General features: G+C 34.9%; 3 protein-coding genes across 3 annotated transcripts; 2 read left to right on the top strand and 1 right to left on the bottom strand.

Moving 5' to 3' along the window:
- Positions 1 to 13,736: 13,736 nt before the first annotated feature.
- LOC141697990 (peptidyl-prolyl cis-trans isomerase-like) lies at positions 13,737 to 14,541 on the bottom strand. Its single transcript, XM_074502581.1, has one exon. The coding sequence runs from the start codon at positions 14,507 to 14,509 to the stop codon at positions 13,799 to 13,801; it is 711 nt and encodes a 236-aa protein (XP_074358682.1). The 5' UTR covers positions 14,510 to 14,541; the 3' UTR covers positions 13,737 to 13,798.
- Positions 14,542 to 17,258: 2,717 nt separating this feature from the next.
- Positions 17,259 to 20,897, top strand: LOC141698107 (uncharacterized). Its single transcript, XM_074502718.1, has 8 exons — positions 17,259 to 17,552; positions 17,649 to 17,742; positions 19,078 to 19,200; positions 19,292 to 19,340; positions 19,545 to 19,644; positions 19,764 to 19,825; positions 19,929 to 19,987; positions 20,567 to 20,897. Exons 1-8 carry the CDS (start codon positions 17,401 to 17,403, stop codon positions 20,669 to 20,671), a joined length of 744 nt encoding a protein of 247 aa, XP_074358819.1. The 5' UTR covers positions 17,259 to 17,400; the 3' UTR covers positions 20,672 to 20,897.
- A 135-nt stretch (positions 20,898 to 21,032) lies between these two features.
- Positions 21,033 to 23,014, top strand: LOC141698106 (uncharacterized). Its single transcript, XM_074502717.1, has 4 exons — positions 21,033 to 21,835; positions 21,931 to 22,042; positions 22,273 to 22,406; positions 22,680 to 23,014. Exons 1-4 carry the CDS (start codon positions 21,272 to 21,274, stop codon positions 22,830 to 22,832), a joined length of 963 nt encoding a protein of 320 aa, XP_074358818.1. The 5' UTR covers positions 21,033 to 21,271; the 3' UTR covers positions 22,833 to 23,014.
- Positions 23,015 to 24,774: the final 1,760 nt, after the last annotated feature.

Here is a 24,774-nt window from a genome sequence, read left to right as displayed (position 1 = left end):
AAGTAGATTTGTTTGAGATTGTTGGTTGTGAAGAATGGTGGCCACAGAATCTTCAATAACTTGAACTCTGTCTTCCAATTTGGCCAGCCTCTTTTCAGTATGTGATTCCTTTTTCAATCTCAACAAAATGTCCTGCATTGTACCATAGGGCATGACTGAATCCAATTTTTCAGAATTGTAGGATTTCAAGTCAGCAATATCCTTTCTGAGTTCATCCACACTCAGATTCTGTCTTACTTGCTGCAACTTCATGAGATGCAGTGAGTCCAAGTGAGCTGTAAGGATAGCCTTTGTACCAGCATGAGAAGTTTTCTGAATGGCCTGTTTGATAGTACTGATTTGTTTGACTAAGGAGACATTGAATTGCCCTGTTGTAGACTCCTTTGTTAAGGCCCATTCAGGTAGATTTGGAATAGAACTAGGGCCTTCATCTCCCCCTAAGTTCATGCTTCCATCAGAAGAAATAAAGTCATCATCATCAGAATTTACTCCAAATTCTTCAAATGACTCACCAGCTGTTGAAGGCATCTTGTTAATAGCAGCTTTGTCCCTTTGAAGAGATGTTGTTGTATGTACTAGATGTAGTGTCTTTTCTGCCTCCACATTGCCCTGTACAGCCAATAATTGATAGGCTGAAACAGGATGAGTAAAAGTGTCAGCATCCAAGGAAATGTTATCAATTACAGCTTTGTAATGTTGCTGAAATTATCTTTCCTTTTTAGCATCATTCACAATCATTGACTCACTAGCAATGGCTGGTTCCATCCTTATATCTGTTGTACCTGCCTTTCTCTCATTTTCTCTATGTTCTTGCATCAGGGGCTCCCCCTGGCTCACACAACTCACTCCCTCACCTTCACCTACTAAGGTGGTACTCCTCTCACTTACTTTTGCCATGCTGGAAAAAATAGCATGCATATTTGAGCTCTCAATCTCTCCTTTTGCCTGAGAGCAACCCAGCCTCTCACTCAAATTGTCACTCCCTTCCCTCAGTCCTAGAAGTGATTGTACAGTAATCAAGTCTTCTACACTTGGAATTGTTTTAGTTGTGTGTGTAGAGACTATCAACGGATGCGAAATAGCCGTTGAAGGTGAAACTGATGGTATCAACGGATAACTGCTGTTAAGCTTATCCGTTGAAGAACAACCACTTGTCAACGGATGAGTGATATCCGTTGAAGAAGGGAAAGAAGTAGAAATTAAAAGTGATATAACTGTTGAATCTGTGTAGATTGATATGAGTTTTGGTGAAACAGATCCTTCAATTACATCTGAAAGAATTTGCGGGTGATCCAACAAATCATCTAAAAGATGATGATCACCTGTATTTGAGTGGGGCTCCTCCCTGAGTTGTAAAGAGGGAGAATCAGGAATTGATGGGAATAACATATCCACATCTAGAGATGGTGAAGAAGTGTGTGGTGATTGATGTGTGTTAATTGTGAGAGAATGGGGCTGTGACTCCACATTTGTTGGAGCCACATCAAACTGAGTTTGAGAAGGCATAGATACAGATTGATGTATCTGTGCAGTGTGTGCACCCTGTGTAGAAGATTGGGTTCTGGCTCTCTTTCTTCTAATAAAGGCTTTTATTGGTGAGTGTTTGGCTTTATTGTCCCTCCCTCGTTTGTTCTGTGTTCCTGGTTGGGAACTATTTTCAATAGTTACATCCTTTTGGGAGGATGCAGCTAGGGATATGCTAGTAACCCTTTCAACCACCACAACTTTTTGAGAAACTGTGGCTTGGCTAGCTTGGGAAGCACTTATCTCTCATTCCTTATCCTGGGGGTTTCTTTGATGTTCACCCCTCCCCTCACCACTCAAACCTTGTTCACTCCCCTCAGGGTTAATGGTAGATGTTACAACTGTTGTCTTTTGAGAAACAACAGAGGTAGTTTTCTTTGTCTTTGATTTTGAAAGTTTAGTTTTGGTGACCTTGGTAGGAATCTGTTGGGGCATTGTCACAGATTCCATGGCCACACTAGAAGATAAAGAAATAGAGGGGTTGGAAGAAGTAGGAGTTGTAGAAGCAATTACCTCACTTACCTGTGGCGCATTCATGATTGGTAAATATACCAATGGCACACTGCTGTTGAGATCCATTCTCAATAAATCTGCAAGAACTCTTTTCTCTTGTGCCCAGCACTTGAGTTTATTATTATCATTGGTTATGACCAAACCTTCAGCAACATGGTTAGCCAATAACATAAAGAATCTAGCATAATAGATGTTATTAGATCTATTAGCTTTGTTACCTAATCTAGTACCTAATTCTAGCATAACATAGTTGCTAAAATTAAAATACCTATCAGAAACAAGCATATAGAGCATATTAACAAGAGATGAAGTTATGGCATCAAAATTGCTAATTTTCCCTGAGAAAACCTTGATAAAGGCATCCCCAAGAAAACTCCATTCTTTCCTAAGGCCTTTTCTTTTAATACTCCCTAAACTAGCAGAGTTAAGAGAATAACCTATGGAATCTAACATGCTGGATACATCATTATCAGTGTGTGGTGTCATGGCATTGTTCTCAGGTAATTTAAAATATGCTAGTAAATCATCACAGTTAACACAGTGATTTTTACCTTTGAGGGTGAAGGAGATAGTCATATCTATTGAGTTGAACTGAGCAGTTGTCCAAATCTCCTCAACTACTTCACAGTAAATCGTTGGGGCTTCCAGCATTGCATAGCTAAGTTTACAGTTTTTGATGAAGTCCATCATTTTGTGATAATCGGAATGGGCTTCATTCTTTTCTACCAAAGCTATGAAATTGTTCTTCTCATAGATGAATCCGGATTGAGACATAATCTTTACTACTGGTGCCATTGTTGTGAGTAGAATTTGCAGAGAATAACTTGAAGGTTTTGCAGAGAGAAAATGGTAAAAGCTTTGAAATTTCAAGAAAGCGTAAAGTAAAAATGAAAAATCAGAAGGGCTTATATACTTTCTCAAATTAAAAAGCATAAATAAGAGATTAAACAATAAATATATGTAAGTGAATTTCAGCCGTTTAAGAATAAACTATAAGTATTCTAAAAACTACCTTTAAAACAAATACATACAGCTGTATGTATGAGTATCAACGGTTAAGACAATAGAATCAACGGCTGTGAAACACCTGAATCGACTGATGTGATATTTCAACGGATAAAGTAAACTGTCATCCGTTGAAGAGCACTTCAGTTTTATCCGTTGACGGATAAAAATTTCCAGAAATGTATATGTCTTTCAACGGATAATGAACATCCGTTGACAGAACAATTTTGACTTTCAACGGATAGGGAATATCCGTTGATGGAATAATTTGTGTAAAAAATCAAATTTGTTCTAGCAGCTAATACATTTCAGGCTTCAATACAGATTGCAATAAGGACATGAATTTTAAGAGTAATTAAGCATACCTAGCTCACTTACCAATCTTGTGAATGTTGATTCATCAAGTGGCTTGGTAAATATGTCTGCAATTTGTTGTTCACTTGGAACAAAATGAAGTTCCACTGTACCTTTCATCACATGTTCCCTAATGAAGTGGTACTTGATATCAATGTGCTTGGTTCTTGAGTGCTGCACTGGATTTTCAGTAATGGCAATGGCACTTGTGTTGTCACAAAATATTGGAATTTTGTCAACAGTCATACCATAGTCAAATAACTGGTTCCTCATCCATAGTATTTGTGCACAGCAACTACCAGCTGCAATGTACTCAGCTTCAGCTGTTGATGTGGAAACAGAATTCTGCTTCTTGCTGAACCATGATACAAGCTTGTTCCCTAGAAATTGACAGGTGCCTGTTGTGCTTTTCCTGTCTATTTTGCAACCTGCATAATCTGCATCTGAGTAGCCAATTAGATCAAAACCAGACTCTCTAGGGTACCAAATTCCTAGATTTGGAGTTCCCTTGAGATATCTGAAAATTCTTTTAATAGCCACTAAGTGAGATTCTTTAGGGTCAGCTTGAAATCTAGCACAGAGACATGTAGAAAACATTATATCAGGTCTACTAGCAGTTAAATATAAAAGTGAGCCAACCATGCCTCTATAACTTGTAATATCCACAGACTTTTCAGCCTTGGTTAATTCAAGCTTAGTGGCAGTGGCCATGGAAGTTTTTGCAGGTGAACAATCCATTAAGTCAAACTTCTTTAAAAGATCATAAATATATTTAGTTTGACTAATAAAAATTCCACCACTAACTTGTTTAACTTGTAACCCAAGAAAGTAAGTTAGCTCTCCCATCATGCTCATTTCATATTTACTTTGCATTAATTTAGCAAACTTTTTACAAAGCTTATCATCTGTAGATCCAAATATAATATCATCTACATAAATTTGTACAAGTATCTTAGAGCCATTAACATTTCTAAAGAAGATAGTTTTGTCAACAGTACCTCTTGTGAAATGATTATCTAGAAGGAACTTTGACAAAGTCTCATACCAGGCTCTAGGTGCTTGCTTTAGTCCATAGAGTGCTTTCAACAGATAATACACATGGTCTGGAAAATTTTGATCTTCAAAACCTGGAGGTTGGCTTACATACACTTCTTCCTCCAATTCCCCATTTAGAAATGCACTCTTGACATCCATCTGATAGACTTTGAAATTGGCATTAGCTGCATAGGCTAGAAAGATTCTGATGGCTTCAAGTCTTGCAACTGGAGCAAATGTTTCATCAAAATCTATTCTCTCTTGTTGAGAATAGCCTTTAGCAACCAATCTGGCTTTATTCCTTATGACAATGCCATTTTCATCCATCTTGTTTCTGAATACCCATTTTGTATCAATGGAACTCTTGTTCTTTGGCTTGGGTACCAGCTTCCAAACTTTGTTTCTCTCAAATTGGTTCAGCTCTTCCTGCATAGCTAATATCCAATCTGGATCCATTAAGGCTTCTTCCACTTTCTTAGGTTCCTCCTGAGATAGAAAACTACTATACAGACATTCATTTTGAGTAGCTTTTCTTGTTTGCACTTTAGATGTTGCATCACCAATGATCAGTTCAAAGGGATGATTCTTGGTCCATTTCCTTTGAGGTGGAAGATGTGCTCTAGATGAGGTGGCCTCAGTATTGTTGTGATGTGAGACAGAGTGTTGATCAGTTGAAACTCCCCCTGAGTTGTTGGTCCTTCGCAGGGAACTTGGAGTTCTATCAACTGATGATGTAAATTGATTATCCATTGATGAACTATGATCAACGGATGCTTCATTATGTACTTCAACGGATACTGCATTGCCTCTTTCAACGGATGCAGAATTCTGACTTTCAACGGATGCAGTATTTTGTGCATTATCCAAGGGCATATCTTGAATCCCTTTTGAAGTGTCATTTCCATCAATCTCCTCTTCACTATCATCACAATATATCTCAATGTTGTCAAATTTGAGTCTTTCATGGTGTCCCTCATCTGTTAGTCCATCAATCTTTTTATCATCAAACACAACATGCACAGATTCCATAACAATGTTGGTTCTTAGATTGTAGACCCTATAAGATTTTCCAGCTGAGTAACCAACAAATATCCCTTCATCAGCCTTTGCATCAAACTTCCCTTTATGGTCAGATTAATTTCTCAGTATAAAGCATTTACATCCAAAGACATGAAGAAAGTTTAGAGTTGGTTTTCTTCTCTTGAACAACTGATAAGGAGTCATGCCTTTAGCTTGATTGATCAAAGAAATATTCTGAGTGTAGCAGGCACAATTAACAGCTTCAGCCCAGAAATATGTTGGTAACTTTGATTCTTCAAGCATTATTCTGGCAGCCTCAATTAAAGATCTGTTCTTTCTTTCAACTACCCCATTTTGCTGAGGTGTTCTTGGAGCTGAGAACTCATGCATGATTCCATTTTCTACACAGAACAACCTCATTGTCAAATTCTTGAACTCAGTTCCATTATCACTCCTGATATTCCTAACCTTCAAGTCAGGAGGATTATTGACTTGCCTGATGTGATTGATAATGATTTCACTTGCTTCATCCTTTGATCCAAGAAAATAGACCCATGAAAACTTTGAGAAATCATCTACAATCACCAAGCAATATCTTTTTCTTGCAATTGACAATACATTGACTGGTCCAAACAAATCCATATGTATCAGCTGTAATGGTTCATCAATTGTTGTTTCAAGCTTCTTTTTGAATGATGCTTTCCTTTGTTTGCCTTTCTGACAAGCATCACACAAACCATCCCTTGAGAATTCAACAAGAGGAATTCCTCTAACTAAGTCCTTTTTGACTAGATCATTCATTGTCTTGAAATTCAAATGGGATAGCTTCTTGTGCCATAGCCAAATTTCAGCTGAACTTGCTTTGCGAAAGAGACAAGTAATAGATTCTGCATCTGTAGAGTTGAAGTCAGCTAAGTACACATTTCCTTTTCTAACTCCAGTTAGAACCACTTTGTTGTCTTTCTTACTGGTGACAACACAGGCTTCTGAATTGAAGGAAATTATATTCCCTCTATCACATAGTTGACTGATGCTCAGTAAGTTGTGCTTGAGACCATCAACTAATGCAACTTCATCAATTATGACATTCCTTGTTGAAATCAAGCCATATCCCATAGTAAACCCTTTGCTGTCATCTCCAAAGGTTATGCTAGGGCCAGCTCTCTCCTTAAACTCTGTGAGCAGGGAGAAATCTCCTGTCATGTGTCTTGAACAACCACTGTCCAAGTACCATAGATTTCTTCTTTTTCCCTGCACACCATAAAATCAATCAAGTTGATTTTGGTACCCAAGTTTCCTTGGGTCCATTCTTGTTAGCCTTTCTCCTAGACTTCATTCCTCCTGCATCTTTAGACTTAGGTAACTTTGAGTCAACCTTGATCTTAGATGTAGTTGGTTGAGGTGTAGGGTTAGTCACAGAATCATTTAGCACATTTGGAATTTGATAAGGCATGGATTGTGCAAGCATGTTATTCCATATTGGCATATTGTATGGCATTTGAGGCATACTAAATGCAGCAAGATAAGGATTGTTAAAATATGGCATGTTTGCAAAATGTGCATAAGGATTCTGTTGAGACATAACAGGCATAGTATGCAGAGGTGATGCAGACATATTAGGCATGGAAGAGGGTACATGAATGGGAGTTTTCTTAATAGATTTGCAATTAGCAGATAGATGATTAACACTACTTCAATGCACACAGCTTTTTCTAGGAGCATACTTATCAGGTGTGTAATTGTTATGTTTGTTAACCCCTACCTTCCCATTTCTATTAGATTTCCTTTTAGTTTCCTTTTTATCCTCAACCACTTTGAGCCTATTCTTTAACTGTTCTAAGGTCATGTGTTCTATATTCACCTTACTGAAATCTTTGGATGTGCTTGCTTCTTCTTTGACAAAGTTCTTGGAAGTTGAACCAAACTTTTTGTTGAGTTTCTTTAGATTTTCACTTTTAGAAACATCTGCCTGTTTTAATTGAGGAACCTTCAACGAATGCTCCTTTTCTTCCTTCAACGGATAACTTTCATCATCCGTTGATTCCACATCCGTTGACAGCCCATCAATTAATTCCATTTTCTTTTTGTTTTTATCCCAGGCAGTCTCACAGAATGATTCAATTCCTCGGACCTTGGCAATTTGAGCACTAACATCCCTAGATGTCTTCCAGGCTTTAATCACCTCTTGCTCTCTCTCCAATTGATTAGAAAGTATTTCTACTTTCTTAACAGATTCAGCTAGTTCATTTTCAACAGATATACAATGTAGCTTAGTTTTCTCTAGGTCAATCAACTTATCTTCTAACACAACATTTCTATCACTTAAAAACAAATTGTTCTCTTTAATCCTACTATTTTCTTTAGCAAGAGATTTAAGAGACACACGCAAATGATACAGTTCAGTAGACATGTCATTAAAAGCATCATTGCACTCTTCTTTAGTAAGCTGTGTTAAATCAGTAGTGATTACCTGGTTGCTTGATGAACTAACTTCATTTTCCTCAGAATCAGCCATGAGAGCCAAGTTGACATATTCCACATCTTCATCCTCTTCTTCTCCATCAGCTGCCCAGTCTTTTTCTTGAGTAATGAAAGCCCTCTCCTTTTGCTTGAGCAGATCAAAATATTTCTTTTTGTAATCTACTTGGTCAAATTTCTTCTTTTCGGAAGTTGGCTTTCTGCACTCACTTGCAAAGTGTCCACTTATACCACAATTGAAACACTTGAACTTGGATTTGTCCACCATGTTCTTATGAGGTTTAGTGGCTCTAGTGTTTTTCCTAAATTTCATCTTTGTAAATCTTCTGGACAGAAATGCAAGATGCTCATCAATACCATCAGAGTCATCTTGGCTGGAGTTGTCTTCATTCTCAGCAACTTGCTCCTTACCCTTGCTTGATTCTGATTTGCTTGTGCCATCTTTGGAGTTTAATGTAGATCTCACAGTTTCTTGTCTGCATTCTTTCTCATTTTCAGCTACCAAGGCAACTGAACCTCCTTTCTTTCTTCCCTTCCCCAATACCTCATCCTGTTCCAGCTCTAGTTCATAAGTCTTCAAGATTCCATATAATCTTTCAAGAGTGAAGTCCTTATAATCTTGAGAGTTTCTCAAGGAGACAGTCATGGGTTTCCATTCCTTTGGCAAGGATCTTAAAAATTTAAGATTTGAATCCTTCACCTGGTACACTCTACCATACAGCTTCAGTCCATTCAACAGCTTTTGGAATCTATTGAATGTGTCATTTAAAGATTCATTTTCTTCAAAATGAAAATACTCATACTGTTGAATGAGAAGCTGCATTTTGTTTTCTTTTACTTGTTCTGTACCTTCACACAGTAGCTGAATTGTGTCCCAAACCTCTTTGGCAGTTGTGCAATTTATCACATTATCAAATATATCCTTGTCAAGACCATTAAACAAAATGTTCATAGTCTTTTTATCCTTGTGGACTTCTTCTGTGTCTTCCATTGTCCATTCTGCTCTAGGTTTTGGAATGGATTGACCAACAGCAATTGTGGCTGTAGCAACTGTGGCTACTTTGTGGGGAATGTGAGGACCATTCTCAATGCAGTTTACATAACCTTCATCTTGGGAGAGTAGATGAAGGTGCATTTTCACCTTCCAATGGTAATAACTGTCTTTGTCAAGAACTGGGATTTTTACTCCAATATCCTTCTTACTCATCTTTGTTAGTTTCCAAGATCTTTAAACTCTTTGTGTGTCAAGAGCTTGCTCTGATACCAATTGTTATTCCTAATGAACTAACAATGAGATTTACAGAAGGGGGGTTGAATGTAAATCTCAAAACTTTTTCAAGTTTTGAGCAGTTTCAAAGGCTATGTGTTTAAGATTAACAAGTGTATGAATTGCTTTAAGCTAATACAGACAGATATATATTCAAACACTTATGTAAAGAACACAACAGACCTTAAAAACTTTTCTGGTGGATTGTTGTTCCACCAGAGATGGTATTTCAGAAAATCTGTGATTCAAGAAGTTGATCACAGCTGCGTCCTAGTACAAACTAGATAATTTTTCTCTCAAGATTTTTCTAAACAGTTCCGGAAAAATTCATCTCTAATTACTAGCTGCTACTTGGTTTATATATTACCAAGTTTACAAGTCAAGACAAAGATAAAAAGTACAATAATAAAATAAGTTCTCCACTTGTTTCTTCTCCATTTTACTCCAGTGTATTGTTGACTATTGCCTCTTTATACTAGAGTAGAACGACTGCTTTTTCAGATGTTCCTGAAATAGGCTACCACATCTCAGTTGTCTCTGTCAACCCATGTGCCTCTGTTTGTAGGTACAACTACCACTTGTCAACTGCTATCTAACAGAACATCCGTTGAAGCCTTCATCCGTTGATGGCTTCATCCGTTGATGTGTTAGCAGTTGAAGCTCTATCCGTTGATGCACTCATCCGTTGAAGGATGTTATCTGTTGAAGCTTTAGAGACATCCGTTGAAGCTTTGTTTCTCATCCGTTGAAGGTCTTTAAGTTATCCGTTGACACCATTTCATTTATACAAAATTACAAGACATGAAATATTTACAATTGGCCTTCCTATCTGCATATCCTCTAGTAGTCAACATGACTTATAATTTCCCTCAACATTTAAGAATTATATCTCAAATTCAGAGACTGAAATGTGCTACAACACTAGACTTATTTCTAAGTAAAGCTACACCATCAACGGATAGCCAAAATGGTCTTATCCGTTGAGGCTACAAACACTAGTTTTCTACTTAAGTGTTTTGTTAAACATATCATCAAACTAATGCACATATATTCCTAACAGGTACGTTCTCGAGAATTTGTTGGACTGCTTCCGGCATTTAAGATCCTTCCGGTATAATCATTGTCAAGTGGGTCATATATAGAACTTATATTAAATCACTCACATATGGTGAGATTATTTAACAATCAAATAATTGTATCCACCTCAAGATACTATTTCTCATCCTTACCTATACAAGGTCATCTGAGCTTTATATTCATAAATTTTGAAATTTCATTTTGTTTCACACAAATAACCATCTATATTTCACTGACTTGACACCTTTACGTGTGTGAACTGCAATTTCAAAAAGAAAATTTCTCTATCTTTAAGAGAAAATTATTCGTAGGGCGCACTATTTGCACAACTTCAGGTGTGGAAGGACTACCAGTCCAAATAATTTTTCTTTATAATTGTCTCAATTATATCCTTTAATTTTTGGCCAATTTTGTCAATATTTTCTAACATATTCTGCTTCATGGTCCTCATTATTACGAATAACCTCAAGTTCTATAAATATTATCGACGTCAATTCGATTAATGGTTCCACTTTATTCAGGACAAGACATAATATATCGAGATCTCAATATTTTTCATTACTTTTATTTTCTCTAATTTGTCATGTCTATAATTTCCTCCCGAGATCCTTCAAAAGTTATTAATTTCTCAATCTAGCCATCATCAATTACTGCTCCTTTTCACCTTTTTTTCTTGTATAAGATATGAAACCAACTTGCCTATCACGCTTCAGGCATTCTTTAGACATAGTAGTATCTTGAGGTTGTCATTTTATGACATTAATATAATTGGAGCATATGTAGCCGGTGTTTGTGGCACAATCACTATTTCTAGTCATCAAATATATCAATAAATTATCTTATGAACTTTTGGTTCATATTAACATCCTTTTTTTAGATCAAGATGAGGCAACAATAATTCATTCTCATTAAAATATTCATCAACTATTTATTTTCTCTCCCTGATTTCAATCAAGTCATAAAGAAATACACTGATGATTCTAATGCACTCATATGTAATATATATGCAATGATGGAATCGATCTTACTATCGTAGTGGAAAATCTATGCGGACCAAATAATTTGTTTATGGCGGGGAGGAAATATGAAAACTTGTTTATATGATGCGAATCAATATATAATTGATACAAAATACTCAACAATTTTCATGGACAAGATAATACTCATTGTGAGATTCACCAGCATTATATAATCACATTTTCAAAATAATGAATTTCACATACTTCAGGTTGCGGTTTGATAAAACTTGATAAATAATTATATTTTTCATAAGATATCTAATTGTACTATAGTTGGAGATTTTTATCTCATTTTATATCTTCATTAATTCATTCTCAAAGATGATAAATCATAACTATGTCTTTGTTGGTGATCAATTATGTCTTACACGCAAATAACATATTTATCACTAAGAAGAATCTGCAGGTTTTTCAACAAAAGTTGATATAAATTTCAATTATTATTCGCATTTTTATTAAATTGATGGCTTGCCTGGTAATGTCCAGCTATAAAGTTATCAGTAAACTTCTAGTTTACTTCAAAATCAATTTCGGTAATTAAAAAAAAATCAATTGTTTGGGAGAGTAAAATTATATCAATAATATACTTACTCTTTTGGGTAAAATGTATTTAAGAATAATATGATAAAATGTACATGCTCTTCAGGAGTCTTATACATGCTCTTCAGGATCCTTATACATGCTCTTCAGGAGCCTTATATTTAGAAAAATATATAATGAGACATTCTATATAATACTCCCTCTTTGAATGACTCATATTAGATATTATGTATTGATAGTAGTCATCTTTATCTCATTTAAGAGAAATATTTCGTATACACATGGTAAGAATACGATCAGAGTGTTTGTAATATCATGACCATTGCTACAGCCATGATCGATATCCTTTGATTTCTAATTTTGTCATATTTACTCTAAGAAATGGAAGAGTGTCATTTGTTGCAATACATAATTTTTCTATCAATAATTCAAAAATAAATCACAATTAGTCACAATATCAACTTATGATTGTAACAAACCAATTTCATAACATTGTATCTGCATGATACTATTTAATATATATTTATTCAACTAAATTCTATTATATCCGAACATCACATTATTCTTTATATAGATCCCAGGCAGATTATATCATTTAGGATAAAATCATAATTTGAATATTATACTAATATATCATTCTTTTGGAATGTAAACAAGTGTTTAAACATATCAAAAATGTGCGATAAAAAATATATTTTTTTTATTATATAAAGACAACTTCTGGTTATTATTAGATGCAAGTTCCGGTTGCAATCATATATAGTCAATCTATTAAAAACAACGTCAAATAGGTGTTGTCGATAATACCAACATCATTTAACTTAAGTGTGATAATAATTTAGGTGTTGGTCAAAATTGGGTCAATTCTGACCATAAGTCAAACATGATAAATTGGGACGGAGCGAGTAATATTTAATATATTTACCTTATTTAATATGAAATATATAATTCATAAATAATTTATAAATATTAACCGGATTTCAAAAGTTAAATCGACGAAATATTTTTTAAGGATTAATGGAGGAGTATTCGGGAATTTTTTGAAAACCGAGAATTTTTAAAACTTCTGTATATCAAAATTCAAAAGCAGCAAGAAGAAAAAGGGCAGTAAAATATGCTGCAAAACAATAATCCCTGCACAAGAAAGATGGCAGAAGATTTAGTATCATATACAGATCTAAGAAAGGAACTTTTAATTAAAATTATGCAAAGCAATATCAAGATGAATAATGCTACGTAACCCAAAACCGATATCAAAATAGTTACAAAGTGACGTGACATGACACGTGTTTAAATATAATTCGTGGGTACATATGAATGCACCCGGGATCCTATATTATTACTAGGAAAGTTACCATTTATAAAGTATTTGAGAACAATTTTTGTAACAATATTTGGAGACTCTAGCATTTTCCGGTAACTATTGTTGATTGTGGTCAGATTAATTTCGAGGATCATGTTGAAGACGACGATGAGCCTTATTAAATCGTATTTACCTGATATTTGTTTATGCAGGCGAGTCTCAGAAGATGGTCTTAAATTTATGTTAGTTTCTTATATTTTTATGATCAATGCATGTGATCCTTCTGGAATCTGGAGAAATCTTAAGCAACTACTTTAATCAACTACGTAACCCAAAACCGATACCAAAATAATTACAAAGTGACGTGGCATGACACGTGTTTAAATATAATTCGTGGGTACATATGAATGCACGCGGGGTCCTATATTATTACTAGGAAAGTTACCATTTATAAAATATTTGGGAACAATTTTTGTAACAATATTTGGAGCCTCTAGCATTTTCTCCAAATATTGTTACAAAAATTGTTCCCAAATATTTTATAAATGATAACTTTCCTAGTAATAATATAGGACCCCGCGTGCATTTATATGTACCCACTAATTATATTTAAACACGTGTCATGCCACGTCACTTTGTAACTATTTTGGTATCGATTTTGGGTTACGCAGCATTACTCATAGTTACCGGCATTGTCGTCGTTCCATCTGGCAATCCAACATTCTCCATGGCCTTAACAACATCCATGCCTTGTACAACTTCTCCAACCGCAACATGTTTCCCGTCCAACCAATCTGTCTTTGTCGTACAAATGAAGAACTGTAATCCATCAGCATCCTTTCCGGTATTCACCATAGACAAAATTCCAGGTCCAGTGTGCTTTTTCTCGAAATTCTCAGAAAGTATCTTGTCAGCACCGGGAATGGACTCAGCTCCACTTCCATCATTACGAGTGAAATTTCCTCCATGGCACATGACTCCTGGAATTATTCGGTGGAAAGTGGAGCCTTTGTAGTGCCAGGGTTTGCCTGATGACTTGCTAATGCCCTTCATTCCTATGCAAAGTGCACGAAAGTTTTGAGCAGCAACCGGAGTCGTGTCATAATAAAGTTTGATTATGATCCGACCGGATGATGTTTCAGTTTCACCTATTGCTATATCCAAGAAAACCTCAGGAGTCATGTTCAGCCCGTACGCCTTTCCATCGATGATCTGCCCACAGTCTGCTACGATCACCGGTTTTGTAGGCACGTAGCTTAGTGTAGTAATAGTGCTGATAGCATTTAGTACATCCATGCCTCTCACAACTTGTCCAAAAACAAAATAATATTCGTTTAAGGCAGGACTGTCCTTCGTGGTAATGATGAACCGCATTGCGTTCTCTTCTCCACCCCGTTCATGGGATCTTGATAAAAAACCTGCTCTATCATGCCTCTTCCCTGCATGCTCCCTGCGGAAGGCATAACCATAGATAGACTCTCCTGCAGTACTGTTGTCCCCTATGTCGATATTGTCCCCTCCTGCGACAAAGCCAGATTGATAGCCATTAATCACCATATTGATACTGCAACCTTGGTAATGCAAGGCTTTACCAAGGCGACCAGCCTGGCCAGTGCAAAGTGCGCGAAAATTCTCAGCAGTAAAGGGACACTTGTCAGCAAATAGCTCCATTTCCATGCGCCCCACCGGTTCACCACTGATTGTCATATCGAAAAACACTATTGGATTTGCCATTTATTGTATTGGTTTCAGAACAATCAAAGTCTGGGAAAAATGCAGTAGATAGCTACTTACTTGTAAGCTTTGGATATGTCCAGTAATAGAACTGATCTCAGCCATTAAATTTGTCAACAATCCAGAACATCAACACGTTCCCTCCATCAAACACGGTCTCCTGCAATGTGAGAATTTATTTTAATTCTAATTGTTAGGTACAAATTTAATGTCAATACATCGCGCAATAATGGAAAGATTAATGTCAACTATCGCAACATGCTTGCTACAACAAGCATGGATCTGATGTATGTCATCTGATATCACCATAAGATTTGAAGGTCAAATGCTCAATGCCTTTAGAATATGAACAATGTAATCTGTTCTTTTAGTTAGAATTAAAAATGATTATAGCCCATGAGTTGTTCTGGACCTTCTGCTGAGAAAGGATGGGTAAGAAAGGCTGGTTAATTAAGGTCCCAGTTGAGACTTAAATAATTTTATAACTTAAAAACATCGTTTTAACTTCCTAAACTCTCGTTTTAACTTACTGAACTCGACAGAATAAATTATTCCGGGTGGTTCCTGTTCAGTCGATAAGCCTCCTCCATCACTGATCGGTCCATAATCTGCGATGATCACTGCTTTGTAGGCCTGCAATTTGAAGTAGTATTCTGGAGCTTTCAGCACATTCCTGCAGTTCACCGACGTTTCAAATACAAAAAACTCCATATTCTCAATAATCCGAAAAGCATTTCTTATTGACCATATGCAAGAATTCTAATATCTCAAAAGTTCAGTTGGATCATTGTTATTCACAGATTTTCCCTTCAATTTTTAGTGTTTTCTATTCGCTATTTGTCTAATATAGAAAATGATTATTATCACGCATTGCCTTTAAAATTTGCGAATCATCGTGCATTGACATCCTCCGATTCTCGTCTTGTCGAGGTAACCCGCAGCCGCTATCCTTCGGGTACGCACTGAGTAAATCTTACGGGCTCATGCAATAGCTTGCAAACGACGTGAACCAAGATAAACCGTATTTGCAGTTTGTTAATGGAGCTTCATAACCAGCACTTACAGAAGAAAGTTAGAGAGAAGAAAGTTAGGGTGCAGTAGCTTTGAGTTGCTCGTGATGCACGAACAGACAACATAATCTTCAAGAGCAATTTCTTTACTGAAATGTTGTTTGTGAAAAATCGGTATGAACATGATGTTGAGAAAGGCATTTACGCTGCTCTTATTCATCTTAACTTATTTTTAAAGGTATTTACAACACTAATAACCTAGTTCTACAATAATTTTCTTTTACGTAAATAAGTCAAATGAGTAGCACAAATTTTAAGGGGAGGACATAGTTGAATCTGTGATTTATGATAAATAAGATCTCGATTTTAATCGCTAATGATTTATCGTACACAAAATCTCGGTTTTGATGGCTAGAGTTCTAAAATATGCAAAATAATAAAATAATGTGTGTAACAGCTTTTGGTTCTGTACATCTATATTATCTATACTATTTATAATAGATGAAATATTAAAAATTTGGTAGTCGGTCGATCGGTACTTACTGAAATTACTAAGTTATTCTTAATTAATTATTCTCATTTTAATTGATCGGTTGGTTGTTCAGTCTATTCTAATTCTAATTCATATTGAAGATAAATCATTCCAACAATTTAAATTATATTTCATATACAACTCTATATCATTATAATTAATATTAAAGTCAACTATTTTTTACAGATTTAACTTTTAATTCATATTAAGTTATATATTATTCAAATTGATATTTCGGGCTAAAATAAACATAAGTAAAAATAAATATAATTAATTGATTTTGATTGATATGATGTGCCTCGTGCTACGATAAATTAATAAATACTACTGATACGGTTAAATTTTTTTTATTGATCCTTATAAGATATAATATTCATTTCGGATTAAAAATATTATACAATTGATCCAAACTAACACAAAATTAAAATCAAAATCAAATATAATCCGACCATCTAAAATAAAATTATATATACTAATAATCCGGATTTAAAAAAGTCGGAATAATGGGTCTCTGGCTATAAACGAAACATTTAAAAAAAATTTAGTAGATCGATACTTGCTAAATTACTTAATTACCCATATTTAATTATTCAAATTTTAATTAGTCAATTGGTTCATGAAATTATATCATTTAAAATTTTAAATGATAAATTTAAAATTAAATTCAAATATTTTTTCTAAAAATTATATAATATTAAAAAATATTTGTGCAATCCGTGCGGGTTTTAAACCATTAGAATTAGAATTTAGAATAGAAAAAAATAAGTTGTAGCAAGAAAAAGCCGGGCCATATAAACGAGGACGTAAACAGCCAAAGCCCATTAAACCCAAAAGCCCAAACAAAAAAATAAGACCGTGTTTGGCAAAACTTCAAAAAACTCCATCAATCCCACTCCGATCAAACCAAGAAGACTGCAAAACACATCAAAATCACCCATCACAAAAAGGGCATTCAAATAAGCTGCAAATCAACAAACCCAAATCAAGAAATGGCAGAAGATTTAGTATTAGATACAGCAATAAGAGACTGGGTTCTTATACCATTATCTGTAGTAATGGTTCTCATTGGTGTTCTTAGATACTTTGTTTCTAAGCTCATGCGTTCTTCTCAATCCCCTGATCTTAAAATTGTCAAAGAAGGGTACTTTTTAATTTTTTGTATTTGTGTGTATATTTTTATGTGTATGTGTTGATATTTTGAGTTTGTGAGTGTGAAATTTGATGTGGAATTGTGCAGGCAAGTTATAATGAGAGCTAGGAATTTGAGGGCTGCTGCTAATTTTATTCCTGTTAAGGCTTTTCGGGCTCGAAAAGCTTATTTTACTAATGAGGTTTGGTTTTTGAATGTACCCTTTTGTTGTATTGTTTTGTTATGTGATTGTAAGGTGCTGGTTTGGATGATTCTTGAAGTTGAAGGGAGAAAGTTTGAGTCTTTAATGGTTTAGGTGATTTTATTGTTAGTTTAGGAGTATGGTACTGATTGGGATGGTTCTTGAAGTTGAGAGCGATAAAGTTTGAATCTTTTTTGTTTTAGGTGATTTTATTGTTAGTTTAGATATCATAGGAAGTGAATAATTGGTAACGGTAGAGACACCAATCAGGCTTACGTTTCCAGTCCACCCTTTATTCGGATGATCCTTGAAGTGAGAAAGATTGAAAGTTTGTGTTTTTAAGTGATATTTTTTTGTTGTTTTAGGTATCATTGTTGAAATTAAATAGTCGGGACATGATGTGGTCAATATTCGAAATTAGTTCACTGTTAAGGATTTACATGTTTAAATTGTTTATTAGGCGTGAAGTTGGCGTTTTGGTTTTGGATAAAGATAAATCATTAATGCACACAAATTCTATTAGGATGATGAATTCTCACTACATCGTCATATGTGAAAGAACGGAACTTAAAATCCTTTTAATGCAGTGATGATTGGAACTTTTTACTTTACTTGATTTGAGTATCTAGCACTATAATAGGGTGCAGAGTGCATGTTTGCTATAAGTTATTTTAAGAATCTATCAACCTCTGGAAACAAAGGGAGATAGGGAACGAGAATTAAAAATAGTAGTAAAAGAAAAAGCAAGAGGAAGATTAGTATAGTAAATCTAAAGGCTTTCACTTGTATGCATATTTGCTTTCTCATATCATTCATTTGACTAATTGACAGGTTAACATTATAGGGCATAGCTCAGTTTGTTTTTATTTCCTAGTTTTATGTTGTGTAGGCAAGAAATAAGAATAGAATTCCTATCAAACCATATTAAGTTTCTTAAGAATAGAGTTGGAATAGAGTTTTGAAAGGTTACTGAAACGATGCCGATCTAACTGAATGTTTTTCTGCCTGCTATACTCTACAAGTCTGGGAAATTGATATCTTGTGTTAGTGTTCCTGTACAATATAGATTCTGTACTAGAAAAGGGTAACTTTGTTGATAATATATGACATAAAAATTATCCACTCCTTTATCGATGTATTAATTAGAAAATTTAGACTTGGTCAATTTAGAAGTATAAATTAAACAGTAGCATACTACTGCTGTGCCTTTCACGGTGTATCTTATTAGGCAGGTGGTTGCAACTTGCAACTTTCCAAGTTTGAGAGTTAGTGCACTAGCTAAGAGTGATACTAATATTCAGATCATATGTATGTTAACTTGGTACAACATTGCAGGAAAATGGACTACTTCATGTTCCCAAGGGCCAGGCTGCTTCGAATCCACAGGCTCAAATGTTCTCTGATCCCAACATGGCTATGGATATGATGAAGAAAAACCTCTCTATGATCATACCCCAGGTAACTTTTCTATTCTACAAAAGTATTTGTTCTCGTTTAAACTCACTAAAATTGATTTCTAATGTTTTTATATTTATATTCTCTTGGTCAGACTCTTACTTTTGCATGGGTTAACTTCTTTTTCTCGGGATTCGTAGCAGGTTTGTATGCTCTTATTTCCATTTCTGTCGGGGTCCCTTTTATTGAAATTAAACCTGACTGTCATTTTGTCTTCCAATGAAAATTTCTAACATGTTATCTTATATCACTATTACACAGACTTCCTGTCTGAATCTCTTCTCTTTTCTATTGATAAACACTGATTCTATGCTAATCTGGATCCCTGTAATTTTTCTCCTCTCCAGCAAAGATACCTTTTCCTCTGACTCAGAGGTTCAGGTCTATGTTACAGAATGGAATTGATTTGAGTACTGTGGATGTTAGCTATGTCAGCAGTCGATCATGGTACTAATCAAACTCTATGAATAGGAAGTCTGTTTTTTTTCGGCTTTGCATCAAGTTATTTTTGTACTAATGTTTATTGGCAGTGATTAGCTGATGATTGTGTTCTATTTCTTTATCAGGTACTTCCTCAATCTGTTTGGATTAAGAGGTTTATTTAGTCTTATTCTAGGAGAAGAAAATGGTTAGTAAATTCTACAACTTTTAAAACTGTTGCATGATTTTTCATAGCTTAATACATGTAACAAGATCAGTTAATATTGGATTAAAATGTATATGTGATGCAGCTACAGATGACACACAACGCATGATGCAAATGAGTGGATTTGGATTTGACCCTTCAAAGGTAGGTGTTATATGTATTAGTATTACATATTTTGGCCTTTAAACTTGTAGAAATCTTAACCCTAAGTGAGGGGCTGATGGAGGAATGAAAGACAAGGTTTTAGGCCATTGCTTTCTTTTTTAGTATATGCCGCCAAATTGGCAACAATACAAGAACTTTGCACTGTAGTATTGAATATACGGTGTTGGTAAAAGAAAGCAACTTGTGAGCTTTAGTCCTGTAATTTGAGCAATAAAAAGTTACAATCTCCAGGTATTAAAAATCAAGCATTGTGTGTTTAAGGTTAGGTCCAAAATGGGTCTTTAAATAATCTTATCACCGGCTAGGCCTAGATGTTTTTTTGACGGTTACAGTTTCCCCTGAAAATCCATTTAAACAGGCCGTGCTTCTGTTATATACTTTTAGTTTTACTTTGTGCCACATAAATTCTTTATGATGTTATAGAAATTTTGGCGGAGAATCGGAAGTGACCTGTATATATTATTTCTGTATATATTGATGCACCAACTTCTTGCATTGTGTTTTCGGCATCCCAAATTACCTTGAATTTATTCATATACTTATAATGTATACTGTCAGAGTTTGGGTGCGGAAAAAGATGGGCTCGACATAATTCAGCACGACTGGGCAATGCCAAAGTTTGAGCAGCGAGCTGAGGCTGTACTAAGGAAGCTTGTTAGCTGAAGTTGCACTGTAACACACTGTAGCACCTACTGTGATTATTGCACTGTATCCCCTTCAAGTGCGGTTTTGCATTTTTTTTAATGGACACAGCAAGACTAGCATCCCAACTGTAACAGTCAAAATACCGAGGCTTGTCTATAACCTTATTCAGATTAAATTTATCCTTTTTACTGATTCTAGATATGTAATAACATTGTGATTCAAGGGCTTCATTATTTCGTTCTTAGTGATTCGTTTTTGATATTAAAGTTCAATGAACCCCTCGTGCATTTGATATCACTTCTTTTTCTGGAAATTTAGCTTTCAATTATGGATCCCGGTCCCTGGCAAGTGTTTGACGGAACAAACTTACTGTAGGTATTAAGCACGGAAAGATTGGGTAGTTTTTTATGTGATAACAGGAGGTTAATCTTACCAGCCCCAGGATTAGAAATTTTAGTGTATTTTGTCTTATTGCGCTTAGTACCCGCAATCTGCAACAAACTGGACCATCTCTACCTTCAATTATTTTGTGATTGTAATTAATAAATTTGTTTCAAGTCTATAATTTTTTTTATGTAGCTATTAATTTGATCAAAAGGAAGAAAAGAAAAGTTATTTATGAACAAGAAGGGACAATTGGAGGTTAGTTTAGAAGTCTTCTTACTTACCAAATACTTGGCAGTTTTGAAGGAGATCCTTAGCTTGATACCAGTGCAAGTAACTTTATTCTTGAATACCCCAGGACTGTCTTTACATGGCATATATCAAATTTTCTACTTTAGTACACTTAGCCCTGCAATGACTTCACTTTCTCTACCATCTCCTTCTCTTCAATTGAGTAAGTTTCCATTTAAATTTGAGCCAAAAAAGTCATTTTATATTGCGAAATTTAACAAGACAAATTTAGCTGAAACAACACATGTTTCTGGTTCCAACTATTCTTATCATGATCATGCCTTTATAAAGACAAGATATTTTCCAAGCCACTCCGGCTTTTCAGTTGTAGCACGAAATGCTAAAGGTTCTGGTGGAGAAGAAGATGGTAGAGCACTGGAAACAGTGCTCAAGCTTTATACAGCGATTAAAGATCGCGATCTTGACGTTCTTTCAGATGTAATTGGAGAAGAATGCCGATGTGTATGCAACTTTGTCTCTGCTTTTCAGCCCTGGGAAGGAAAGACTGTATGTCGAATTCTGTTATATAGTTTTCCCTGAATTTCAATACCAAGTATATTATATGTGAACATAGAAATATCAGTTGAGAATTTGTTGTGCAGCAAGTACTTGAATTCTTTTCCTATCTGCTGAGAAAACTAGGGAAAAATATTGAATTTGTGGTTAAACCCACATTTCATGATGGAATGACTGTAGGAGTTCACTGGAAACTAGGTAATCTATTCTTATTACACCAGTCCATTTTCTTTTAAATTTTGCTTGATCTAGCAATTTAAACTGCAAAATCACTTATTTTGTGTTTGGGTTACCTAACTGTTCTTTGAAACTTAGATCAGATCTGAAAGGAGTGATACTTCATGACATTCTTTCTAAGATGACAGAGTTGCGTACTAGCATGTTCCATGTTTTTATCATTATGAGTTCCGCTGATTACTTTTATGCAGAATGGAAGGAGACAAGAATTCCTCTCGGCCAGGGGTTCAGCTTCTATATGTGCCATGTTTACCAAGGAAAAGTGCTGATAAAGAATGTGGAAATGTTCATGGAGCCATTGCTTCACATTGAGCCTCTCAGATTGGTAAGTCACACCAAACATTATAGTATGTTTGTAGCTAGCAGTTTGTGGGGAGGGACAAGGGGTGTCGATTGTTTTAGGAGCCTGTTTGTGGTGTACCTATTTTTCTGATAGTATTGTCGTTTGATGTTTGGCGTTTTACACAATGTAATTAGCAAAACAGATTTTTAACCCACCTTACTTCCAAATTCTGAAAAGAGTGGCATCAGGCATGGATATGTTTAGCCTGTTCTTGTTAATCCACGTTATAATATTCGTTTTCTATTTTTTGAGCAGAAAATTATGGGAACTATTATGAATGCAATTGGTAAATTTGGTTCAACAGAGTTGTCCATGGACATGGCCAAGGGAATTATAAAACAAACATTGCTCGCTTTGCTGCTCTTTGTTGCAGCATTGGCAGTCATTCTGAGATTTGTTTTGGATTAGTCCAGATTTACAATGTTAATACAATGTTATCCTGTTTTCTTGCCTTGCCATTTCAGTTAGGTGAATAAGAAGAAGATAGCTGATCGCAGTAAGATTAATGTAAAATAAAGAAATTATTGATATTTTACATGGTTACATTATAGATTTTAAGTTCTGAAATTGATGTGTAATGTGTTGTTTTAGTTACCGTTCAGTTATTCATTGATTTGTTGTAGTATGTTAGTTGAAAATGAGACTTAGTTGAATAATTTGTTAGGACATTAGACAATGATGATGGAGGCAACAAATGCGGAGATTTAGATTTGTATTATATAACCAACTTCATTTATCTACTGAGATATACGTAGTCTGTTGTATATTGATAATCACTATCCTTGTAGTGTCATGTGTATATAAACACAACAATATCAATGAAACAAGTGCAACGAATTTTATCAGTAAAACCTTTTATATAATTAACCCAAAAAAGTTTATAATTGCATAATCTAACCGTTTAAATAATGCATTTAGTTTTTTTGGAGTTGGGCGATTGCGGTCCAGTTTTGTTCGGGATAGAGGTCAAATTTCAACCAAATTGTATCCTGCAGTTTTTAAATGTTTTAAACCAAACCGTGATCCTCAACCCATCTAGCCTAGAGATGTTAAAAAAAATTTAAATCCTATCCGATCCGATCGAAAAAAAGCACGAAAAGCTCGATCCAGAAAAAAACCTGGTCCGGTTTGGCCCGGCCCGCGGGCCGTAAATGGGCTTCCCTTTTTCTCGAAAAACTGGCCCGGTCCGAAACCCGAAAAGTTCGAATTTAAAAAAGGCCATATAAAAGTCCAGATCGAAAAAAGCTTGGATAAAATCCCGGGCTTTTTGAAAAGGCCGGTTAAAAAATGGAATTTTTTATATAAAATTTGAAAATATACAATATTTTTTATGATTTTTAAAATATTATATTATAATATTAAAAAAAAATTAAGATTTATATGATTATTTATATATTATATTAAAAAATAATTATTTATTTCGGTGTCTAAATTACTCTATATGATATATCAAGATATTATTTCTCCGGTATTTAAACTACTCATAATTTGAGTTATAAAATATTTAAATATTTTTTTAATATATAAATAAAAATCCCGGATAAAACCCGGTTCGGTCCGATTCGGCCCGGTCAGCGGGCCTAAAACGGGTGTTATATTTATGTTAGATAAATTTGATAATGTCATGTATAATATGATTTATGTTTAGTTTTCAGATCTTACTTAAACATGACAAATCAGTACTTAACTGAAATCAGTACTTATACTGAAGTCAGAACTTAATTCATCAGTACTTACGTTTCAGGAGATATTTATCAGAAGATAATATCAGGACTTAAAGGAAATATTCAGATAAGGAAGGCAGCTGATTTACAGGAAAAGAAGATCTAGACAAACGTAAGAAGAGATATGCATGAAGAAGGAATTCCGTGAAGAATGGAATACTTGAAAGAAAAGATATCTGATTGATATATTTTAGGAAGCAGAATTATATTCCATATCAATTAGCGATTATCTTGTAACTGTGTAGTATATAAACACAGACATAGGGTTTACACTATAAGTGTTATCATCATCGAGAAGATTATTCATTGTAACCCTAGCAGCTCTCGTGATATTTGTTCATCACTGAGAGAGGACAGTTCCATACTGTAACAGAGTTTATTGTTTTAAATAAAGTTTGTTTTCTGTTACTTGAGTTATTAAAGTTCGATTTGATTGTGCTATACACTATGTTCACCCCCTCTACATTGTGTGTGACCTAACAAGTGGTATCAGAGCCTATCTGTTAACACACAAACAGTTTAAGATCCAAAAACAATCATGTCTGAAGTAGAAACTCCAACTAAGCCCACCAAAACTGAAGAACCTCCAAAGACACAAATTCATAGCCGATATGAGGCTATTAGAG

The sequence above is a fragment of the Apium graveolens genome, chromosome 11 (assembly GCF_009905375.1).
Source record: "Apium graveolens cultivar Ventura chromosome 11, ASM990537v1, whole genome shotgun sequence".
Lineage (NCBI taxonomy): Eukaryota > Viridiplantae > Streptophyta > Magnoliopsida > Apiales > Apiaceae > Apium > Apium graveolens.
Note: the sequence above shows the minus strand (reverse complement) of the source record. Positions and strands in the feature narration are given on the sequence as shown.